Genomic DNA, 11,070 nt, shown 5'->3' on the forward strand with positions numbered 1-11,070 from the left:
TGGATTTATTTAATTATTTTTATATAATTACTTATATAGTATTATATATAAACAGAAAATAAATACATACAGAGAATACTATATATTAAACAAAGGTAGAAGCTGAATAGCTGCCTCTCTTAATCTCAACAAATGAGGTCTCCGTCCCAGTGTAGCCAAACATCTTTGCCTTTGAGCAGTGCCTACTACTGCTATATAACCATTAACCTCTCCCTAAACCGTCAGAACAAGCTGCTTTTAAATGTATAAGCAGTTCATGAGATGCTACGTTTTTTACAACCCTCTTCAGTGAGAATACACTTTTCCAGAGAGCTGGGTGGAATGCAAATAATTTGCTGGCCAATTCCAGTTCCTTTGCAAGGTAGGACTGTGATAGCTGTTGTGTACTGTCAAAGGAAACTCACTGCTGACATACTCGAGGGCTTACTTCAGGCCCCGGAGAGCAAGGACTGCTCACTACAACCCTCATTCTATCGAGCATCTCTCCCGTTCTTCTGCTTTCCAGGACAGTACATTGTAGTACGTATAGTTATGTACACAGAAGTAGTTTTCCCTCTCCTTGTCTCTTTGTGAACCCATACCCAGTCAGGACAGACCCTGGGAAACTAGTGTGTCACAGGCGGATGGGTGCCTGCAGTGCTCTGTGCAATGGAGCTGCTATGGCATGCCCTGTGTGCTGGGGGCACAGACCCACTTGGCTCCCCCAGCACCATCGAATTCACCATGTGGTTTCCGCCTCTTCTCACATAACTGTTTTTCCTCAAAACCAGAAAGACCCCCACAAACTTTCAGAACAGCAAGAAGCACTGTGTGATGGCCAGAACCCACTGCCCATTTATGTGTCAGTCAATGTCCGGGACAGCTACAGCACCAATGATTTCAAAGGTAAGAATGATACTTCAGATCCCGTGGGGTTAAAACTGGCAAATGGATTCCTGTGATTCACTCTTCTCTGCTTGGTAGCACTTGGAGAAAACAGTGTGTTAGTTGCTTTTTTGAGAAATAATCACCATTTCTATGCCTTGCAATTTTAACACAAGGGCTTTTTGAGATCAGCATTTCACTGTCTAGACATACACAGTGGAAATCCTGCCAGAAAGGCCATTTTTGAAATATTATCTGATGCATCTAAAATAAAAAGTATTGGAATTGTCTGAGAATTAAATACCACTTTTGTCAATGCCCAGTTATATTTTCAATATGAAGAAAGACCGCATAGTTATGGTAAAGTTTGGGAAAGCATCCAGGCTCCCAACTGAATCCTTTTCTTTTCTCATTTTTCTGGTTATTTCTTTTTTTGCATGAGGAGAAGCAATTGGAGGAGGAGAAGAGGCAAAGAAGAAATTCAGATCAGATTTTTTTCTGATTGAGGAGAAAAAATGAACCACTTCTGAACAAAAAGGAAATTATGGTCCATGACCTTTCTGTCCCAGTCTTTGTTCACACTGCAGTTATATCACAGAATCGTAGAATGGTTAGGGTGGGAAAGGATCTTAAGATTAGGCAACTGTACTTCACTTGAGGAGGGTATCCAAGGAAGACAAGGAAAAGTTCTGTCTTCCTTAGTACTACACATTAAATGTATAATTGTCCTCTTCATAAAAAACTGATTTCTGAAGAGCTGAGTTGCTGTCTGCACATAAACAAATTATTCAAAGGAAGTTAAATTAACTGCACTGATAACAGTGGCATAACCTTGCGCACACTTGAGAACATTGGACTGGTGCATACACAAAGGGTGTGTAGGAACTGGAGCCTTTCTGTGCTCCTGGCATGCACCTTGTGCCATGGGCAGCAGCATCATGAGCAGCATAACTGTTCCTGCCCCCCCATTGTCACAGCGTCTCAGCTCAGCTGCCTGGCCCTGCAGGCTGCCGTTTATAAGCAAGGCTTGGCAAATGCAGCAGAGTGAACAGAAATCAGACCAATATATGTTTTAGCTGCCCCTCTTCCCACACCCACCTGAGAGCCTTCTAAATGTTCCGTCATGGCTGTATTGCAGAGTGGGTGGAATTCACGCCTTATGAGGTGGGACTTCCAAAGTACGGCGCATTCGTCCGCACAGAGCATTTTGGAAGCGAGTTCTTCATGGGACGCTTGTTGAAAAAGCTCCCCGAGTCCCGGATCTGCTACCTGCAAGGTGATGTATTTTATTGTCCTGGTGCAGAGGTGATTTGGAGGGGTGTAACGTTAACTGGAGAGTGGATATTTCTGGTCTAAGGTACTGAATGCTGCAATGATAGCACCTGCCAGCAAATGGGAGTGTGCTGTAGTTTGTCCAAAAGAATACAGTAAAAAATCCTACATCTTTGGTTTTTTTTGATTTCTTGTCACTGTCTTGGCATGTACAATTTTTTTTTTTTTAACATTAGAGATGGGATATTCCTTTGGTTCCTCTCTGAATGCATTCCAACAAATTCTGAGAAAGCAGGAAACCTGCAGCTATGCTTTCACTGTGAGGTTTAACTTCAGCTCCACACACAGAGCCCCATCCACTAAAGATGTAGGCTGCCCAGGACAAAAAAATGAGACCAGAAGCGAAGGATCTCTGAATCTCTCTGATCAGTCCCTGATTTGTACTCATGGGTTGTGTATAAAAGTAATAATATCCCTTTACCAAGGAGTCAATCACTGCGAAGTGAACACAGAGCAGTGTGAGTTTGGTTTCAGTCATCTCGTTTTACTCTTGTGCTGCTTAGAAGCTCCTTGGTTTCAGCTGTGCTGAATAGTCCATAATTCCAAGGAGTATCTTTAAGATTCTACCTCTTAGGCTAGCCTTTCTTACCTGGCCCATTAGTGGGAAATTAATTTTTTATATACTTTGTATGCTCTACTGGCTTCTGTGCCCTTGAAAATTAAGAAGCCTAATTGTGTTAGACTAAGCAGAACACATATTTATATTTACAATGGTAAATGAAATGGTGGCATTGTGTTTTATCAGCAAAGGCACCAGCTCCCCTTCTGAGGAGGCAGAGAGGGGCAATCCTGAATGTAGGAAGGAGTGCACAGTGGAGCAGGAGCCCACTGCATCTGTAAAAGCACCACACACTGTGGTGTGAGATTTTCTCTTACAACCCAAATGGCTCAAGAGCCAGTTCATTCTGCTGTGGAAGAGCTCAGGGTGCATGAAAGCTGACCAGAGATGTGCAGAAAAAGAAGCTGGAGTAAGGAAGACGGACAGAGAGGATATTTTTGTGATGTCTGCATTATCTGAGCTCTTATTTTGCTTCTCGAGGGAGTGTTTTTTTCTCATTTACTTCTCTCACATTCTTCTCTCTCTACTGTGCAGCAGAGCCATGCAGTAGGTTAGGTGCAGAACTTACAGCAGCATGACCTGAACCAATGTCATAGAAAGTTAAGAGAAATTTGACAGCTCAGAAGTTTAGAAATGTTTCAATTAGACTCATTCAAAAATTAATCCAGGAGGTGAGAACAGAAGGGAAAAAACCAGTTTCTTGTTAGAACGTGTCCTTGTGTTCACTAATCCTTTTTACAGGTATGTGGAGCAGTATATTTTCTGTGAACCTATTACAAATATGGGGATTGTCCCACAGTTCAGAGGACTTCTGGAAGAGATGGACACAAGACAGAATAGAAGAAGTTGGTGAGATATTATTAAGACTTTCATTTGTGGTCTCTTATTCTTCTGATGCCTTTTGGTATCACCCTATTAACTACGCTGAAGCCAGCATCATAAGATCCTCCTAAGAGATAGTGACTTCCCCTCCTACCATAAAGACTAAGAGGAAGAGGGTAATCAGGGAAATGCTGGTCTAATTACTAGACTGACTAAACCCTACTGATTAAAATTAAAATATTAAATAAATATTAATTTTAATATTAAATATTAAAATAAATTACTAGACTGATAAACCCTACTGATTAAAAAGCTTTGTCCTTAAGAGGAAGCTTTAGTGGGGTCACACACTTCTCAGGAAGTGTTTTGGCATTGCACATTCTCACTCAGCCATACAGAGCCTAGAACCAGTGGCAGAGAATAAAGCTATTTTTACTGCCTGTGCAGAGAAGAAACCAGAATATCGATCGGTTAATCAGTATTTCCTGGGTTTTTGTTTTATTACTGAATACATGAATTACTTATTTGGATTCATCTTGATGAAAAGATAAATGAGGCCCAGAGGGTATTTTCTGAAGCAATACAGAAACCATGGGTTTATTGCTAAATCATTTAATATGATAGTAACTGCAATTACAGACATCCTGAAAATAAAGACATACATCTGCGTAATCACAGAAACCACCAACTCTTTCCTGCTGCATTGTTAGCCACTTGTTCTGGCAAAGCAGGTTGTGATTTCAAGAAACCACACCTTGAACCATTTCTACTTTTCACCCACATATGCTGCCATGTAGCCACCTTGTAGTTTCTAAATATGAACGTATGCCCCAGGTTTTCCTGGGATGCTGACATTCTACTGATTAAGCATACACTCATGTAGCCATGGGTGATTATCAGATAGAAGCTGTCACTCTTGAAATAAACCCTCTGGTGCCCTGTTGTTGCCCAACTGACTAAGTGGGAGCATATGCTTCATCCTCATTTTCTCCATGCTTGCCGCTGTTTCCTGATATCTTCCTGTGAGGATGTGTAACTTTCTGACAGGACACTCTCTGAATCCCTTAATTTTCTTAGAGGTGTCCCTTTAAAGATTGCTTCTGCAGAACTGTTTTCAGGCCAAAACTTAAGACCATCCGCAGACCTTTGTCCAGCAACCACTTCAAAGCAGTTTTTGTGGATTAATCATCCCAGAACAACCTCTGGGATCTCGTATGCACCAGGACAACCAGAAATGAACATCAGTTAACAACTGGTTCACCAATTTTTCTCCCTTCCCCTAGATGAAGACCCAGTGTTGCCTTCAAGACCCCATGAGCTGAGGACTCGCATGTACACTCCTCCTGGCCCCCTCTCCAGCGCCCTTCGGGGAGCACTGACCGACCGCTTCTCCGTAGCCCAGCACCACAACTTCCTGAAGGGCTACCAGCTGCATAATAACTACATGGAGAATGAGCACTTCTGTCGATGGAAGGGTAATGAGGACTTATATTTAACAGGCATTGTTTTCAGGTGATTTTGGAGAGGGGAATTTAGGAAGGAGCCCTGTCAAGCTTTGCAGGGGAAGAAAAATCTCTGAAAGAACGTTTCTTTTCTGAATAGAGAGGTGAGATTAAGACTTCATTCTTACTAGGTATTTAAGACTTTTTAGATATAAGCATGTGTTTATGTGCTTTAGCTGAGATCTCTGTGGTCCAGACTGAGAGGGTAGGGTTGCAGCTGACAGAACCAAATTTAAAGTAGCAAATAGTAGAGTGAACATGGAAGAAAGCTTTATTTGGAAAGACTATGCCTCTAACTTCAGTTGCAACGGGGATATCCCATAAAATATAACCTACGAAAGAAAGCTGGAAAGGGATGGGGCTTTGTAGTCAAAAAAAGAGGGGGAGGCATAAACACAAACACAAAAAGGGATGGCGATATTGTGTTCTACAAATCAGGAATGGATAAAAGGTGAAACAATGATTGAAATGAAGAAAGGCAGGTTTAAGTTACGTATTAGTAGTAGTTTACTTGCCCTAATGAATATGACAAATTACTGGAATTTCTTGCCTGGAAACTTAACATAGAGGATTTTTCAGAACAGGAATTTAGGTGGCATTTTGCAGTCCCTCCCATGTCTATTTCACAATGCAATAGTATGGCAATTAAACTAAACAGGCCATGGGGATGGTCAGTTCCACCTTGCATTTCTTTTTTCCAGTCAAAACACCTGCAGATCATTTCTTATTCCAAGAAATATTTTCCTTTTAGACACTGTGTTAGACTCACGTCCCAACCAGCTGATGGAAAACTCTGATCACCTGGGCATGATAGATGCTGGATTTTTCATCAATACCAGCAGTCCACCACTTTTAAGGCCACAGAGGGAAGTGGATGTCCTCATATACTTAAGTTATACTACTGGATCACATACATCGGTGAGGAGGATCTTGTTATTACCCTGTCTTGTTTCTCCTTGTGAACGTCTAGCCTGTAGTGCCTAGAACTGCTAGTTATTTTGACTGTTCAGGTTTTAACTGCTGCATTCCCCTACATTTTTCCCTGTAGTGATTAACATTGTTCCCATTTCTTCCTGCCATTCCTGCAGTCTCTCTTGCTGGTTTATGAACATGTTGAATGTTCATTATTCAAGAGGATATCAGCATGGTCATTTCCAGATTGATGGGAAGAGCCTTTTCTGTTTTATGCTGAATTAAACAGGTTTCCAGACCATGCATAGGAATATGAATAAGGATGAGGAAGTAATTTATCCTGACTTTTCATTTCAGCCTCGTACATTGTCTAGATTAATCTTATGAAGAAAAGCTGCTGCAATTTTAAGTGGTTTAGTAGAAATTGTTTCCTATATGATAGTGTCCACTATGAAATAATGGAGAGTGAATAATAACACAGTACATAGTAGGGCACGATATTGTGTTAGACATTCCAGGGAGAAGGTGCAGTATAGCCCAGCATTTCAGACTTTCTCAATAAAATATCAATCTCAATTAACACTGTTAATGCCTGCACAGGCAGAGACATGATTGCACATTCAAGCTTACCTTTCTTATCTTCTGACTTCCAAGCACATACTAAGGTACCTTAAACATTTTCTTTCTGTAGTTTTCTTTTCTAATTAATTCTATACCATATATTTAAGCACAGGTTCATTCCTTTACTAAAAGTACATGGTAAACGTCTGCAAATTGTTTCCATTTTTTAAAATTGCAGTGTCTTGGATGAATTCTGTAACTGAAATCATGTTTACAGCTTGTGATTAGCATTCTGGTTACTATCTGCAGTAATTATATGTAGAGTAACCCTTGATAAGAAGGAACTCATCCTATGGATCTGAGTCACTAAACCTTAATATTAGATAACAAGTTGGGGCTTTAACACAACCAAATTGAATTCCAGTGCTGACCATTTCTGTGATCCTCCAGTCTCTAGATAAGGCGTACAAATACTACTCAGAGCAGAAAATCCCATTCCCCAAAATTTCTTTGACTGATGAAGATAAGAAAAATCTGAAAGAGTGCTACATCTTCCAAGACTCAGATTTGCCAGGATGTCCAATTGTGATTTTTCTTCCCCTTGTGAATGATACCTTCCAAGAGTACAAAGCACCTGGTAAGTTACAAGTAGTGGCAAAGCATTAAACAAAAGACACCTTTTTCTGCTTTCCTGACTCAGAGCCTTTTTCTCTGCTGCTGGCTCTCTTTGATGGCTGGGTTCATGGGGGAGCACTCTAAGTAAACTTCCTTTCCCTATCCCTGCCAAAGCTACTGTGTTCACTAATGTCAGCCTTGTGGCCCTACAAGGACAGATACAGCCCTTGTCTTTTGGATGATGTTTACCTTCACCTCTTTCCCATTTGTAGCATAAAGTGTTACTAGCTAATTGTAAAAGTTTCCTGGGAAAAAGTACAGCTATCTCAGATTATTTTCCCCTGCATATATTGTCTGTTGTCCAGGGATTTTCATTCTACACTTGAGGAGGCATAGTGTCATGTGTGAATGATGGGGGAGCAAGAACCTGGCTTTCAGGCTGAAGTCCTGTAGTGCCAAGATCAACGTGTCTCCTTTTTGTACAGCATTGGTGCAGGGGTCATTTTGCTCACTGTGCTGTGCTCAGGTCTTGTCATTCTTTTTCTGCCAGGCCACCTGCTTTGTATTCCTCTCCTTTACTATCAGTTACTAGGATGTATTTGCTTTTCTCCTTGGCAGCAGGGAGGTAAAGTCTAAAATTCTGCTTTTGAGAAATTTGGGAGACAAAGGAAATAGAAATGCCGGATGGATCCGGTGCCAGCCCCCTGGGACTGCATTCAGGATTGCAGGAACTTTAAGTTTCTATATGTTTCTTACTTCCTTCTCATAAATTCTATTCTGTTACTAACAACTCACCTCCCTCAGCCAGGGAACATAGAGGTCTCAGCTGCTCAGGAAAAAACCTGCAGTGCACTGGTTTTTGGAGCACCCTTTCAGGTTGATATCCTTTACTGATCCATGGGTTTAATGAGGCAGATGTTTGAGTAAGCTGTAGATGACCATTACAATGCCATCTCTTACTTCCTTCTTCCCTCATCACGTCAGACACACAATGTTTTCTTGACCGGGGGGGGGGATACGTGACCTGTATTATTTGTGCATTTAAACCCTATAAACTTCCTTCCAGAGAAAACAGCCCCTCCTTAGGCTGCTGTGGACAGTTTGTCACTGACTGAGATAAACACCACCAGCAACTTCTCTTTCCTTGTAGGTGTCAAGCGCTGTTGCTCAGAGATGGAGGAAGGACAACTTGATTTGAGCAGTCGTTTTTCTCCTTACTGCATGTTCTCGGTCAGGTACACGGATGAGAATTACCGCAGGCTGCTGAACCTCAGTGAATACAACATCCTGAACAACTCACAGATGATTAAGCAGGCCTTGCAGATAGCGATGGAAAGAAGACAAAATATGTGCTAATCACCCCTCCAACTGCCCCTATCTTCTCAGAGGAGTTTTTCATGGTCTAGGACACAGAAGGGACATACAGTTTTGAACACTGGCCATTCTGCACTACAGAAAGAAACTATCCCAGATGGCCCAGTGGTTTGTTGGAGTTTTTTTCCATTCCCAAGAAGTGACCTCTACCGGCAAAGACTTTGCCTGGGACATTTTTACATATGCTTTGTTTGCTAAATTAAGGTTGTCTGTAGAACACTCTTTAACCTAAAATCCTTGTTAGATTTTTTAAGTAGTGTTACTTTAAGACTAACTTATTACATTGTATGATATATAGGAAAATAATTTTTTAGCACCACAGTGCCACGGTGGTACAACCCAGGCAACACACCTAGAGGCCGTAAGAAGAGGGCATAAACTTCTGCTCCCTACAATTCTTTGTGGAACACAAGGTGCATACAACCCTGGAAAATGAAGAAAACCTGAGACATGACTAGAAGATGGCATGGGATCCCTGGGTCAACTCTGTTTTGCAAGCATCCTAAACAGCAGCTGCAGAGGTTGGAAATGTAAGAGGGACAGTGTGTGCACACAGCCAGCCCCATGAATCATGTCCACCTCCTGGCCTTTCTTAGGCTATTCATAGATGGGAAGGAGCTACTTAGGAGGAAGTGGTGTTTTTTTAAAGCAAAAGGTGTAATTTGGGCACATCAAAATTTCCTGTGAATTTATATCACAGGTTTGATTGTTTTGTGTTGAGCCAGTATATAAAAAAATCAACAGTTTATTTTGAAGTTTTCAAAATGAAACACCCTGGATTTTTCTTCCCCAGCTAAGTTACTTCTCATATTAAATTTCTTTTCTTAAATTAAAAAGAAAAAGTGCTTGAAATGAAAATATTTTACTGCCAGTAGACAATGAAATCCTTGTTGTTTTACTCTATGCAATTTGTTTAAATAGTTTAGGATGTATACTTGTTCAGTCCTACCTGTTCAAACTGTGCAGATAAACAGGAGTGAGCAGTCTGCAACAATGAAGACCATCTTATAACAGTCTGGACAGATGCTCCATGGGATCTAGCACAAAACCACCATTAACATTTGTTGTGGGTTTGCATTTTTAATCTTTCTTCATTTTCTCTTTTATGGAAAATATCTTTTTGGAGCTGTTGAAAGTGCTGGGGGTGACCTGTAAAAATTCTGAGTCCATAAGAACCTTTGCATTGCAGCATCAAGTCAAATGGAAAATACACTTTTTTGTGAATGAGTTTTGTGTCCTAATGACAACAGGTAAAATTCTGAACAGAGAGTCTATTCAGTGAAAAAAGAAAATCTGTCTACCAGATGTCATAGTCCAGGATTAAAATAAACCACTGAAAATGCTTGGGTAAGTTGAAACATTTCATGCTAATGTTCTATGAGACGTCCTTTTTTTTTTTTTTTTTGAAACATAGCTTCTTTTTAATAGATTGCCTACCTCATCAGCCCAGGGAACCCAACCTGAAAATAACAGGTTTCATTTACAGCCAAATAACATGTTTGGCTTGGTGCAAAATGACATTGTGAGGATTTTCATTTTGTCAAGAAGCAATGACGAATTATCTCTACAAATTGGTTCACAATGACTTTTGCCAACACTTTTGTCATTTATGATGCCAGACCAAACCTTACTTTTTGTGCAACTCCAGCCTAATGTCGCAAGCTTAAAGATCAGGGCATAAATATTAACATTTAAAACTCTTTAGTTTTTTAATAAATACACACTTTTGCTGGGATTTTTTTATTTGGTAGTTTCACTAGTCATAATCAGAAATATGATGCTATGTGTTCTGCATATAACCCTGGGAATTGCCTCCATTTGAACCTGAAATCCCTGGTGTGAAAAAATAAACAGAGTTCGTGGCCATAAACTTGTACCACCTCCAGCTCTGAAGAAATGTTATTTACATGCAAATATTTTATGTATAAAATACTGGACAATAAAGGCTTGTTTGAGAAATGGTAATTTTGCCTTGCTCGACATATTCAGGCATTTCAGTAATATGCTCCAGGTTCACAGTCTGTTCCTTGTTCCAGGAAAACAAAACTGTTGTTATCTCTGCAAAGAGCATAGAAAATATTTGCTGTGAGCGTCATGGATAAAGGAATGTCTCAGAAACAGATTCAAGGGTACAAAGTGAGCCACAGTGCCTTCCTGCCATAAGGGCTGTCTCTGGTGTGGATTGCCAATGTTATTCGTGAAAATGAGAGCTTTCGAGCCACTGGCACTGTGTGAGCAGCAGTCTCAGAGCTCCAGTCCTGGTGGACAGTCTGGTTCATAGCTTAACCTTCCAAGGAGATGTCGTAATAAAGCATTGCCTTTAACTATGACTGAAAGATGCCAAAGCTGCCTAGAGTTCTCTGTGACCTAATGAAAAATGCATTTCATTAAGCTACATAATTGCAGCTGGCACATGGGGGAACCATGCCATGTATGTAGACACGATTCCTCATGGTGTTGTGAAGTAACATACCCTATGGCAAAAACTTATTCTACCAAGTTGACTGTGATGACTGTTGATGTTAATTT

The 11,070-nt window shown here is 40.7% G+C and overlaps 1 protein-coding gene across 1 annotated transcript in view; it reads left to right on the top strand.

Moving 5' to 3' along the window:
* The window catches only part of LOC308221330 (cytosolic phospholipase A2 epsilon-like), a gene marked incomplete at both ends in the record, with an annotated part of 32,775 nt that extends 24,252 nt beyond the window's left edge, over positions 1 to 8,523 (top strand). The window contains 7 exons of the mRNA XM_080618315.1: positions 771 to 885; positions 2,003 to 2,140; positions 3,497 to 3,604; positions 4,861 to 5,052; positions 5,831 to 5,997; positions 7,003 to 7,189; positions 8,318 to 8,523. Of these exons, the coding sequence (XP_080474441.1) occupies positions 771 to 885; positions 2,003 to 2,140; positions 3,497 to 3,604; positions 4,861 to 5,052; positions 5,831 to 5,997; positions 7,003 to 7,189; positions 8,318 to 8,523 (1,113 nt within the window). The remainder of the gene's footprint in view (positions 1 to 770; positions 886 to 2,002; positions 2,141 to 3,496; positions 3,605 to 4,860; positions 5,053 to 5,830; positions 5,998 to 7,002; positions 7,190 to 8,317) is intronic.
* Between the last annotated feature and the right edge of the window lie 2,547 nt (positions 8,524 to 11,070).

The sequence above is a fragment of the Psittacula echo genome, assembly GCF_963264785.1.
Source record: "Psittacula echo genome assembly, chromosome: 5".
NCBI lineage: Eukaryota > Metazoa > Chordata > Aves > Psittaciformes > Psittacidae > Psittacula > Psittacula echo.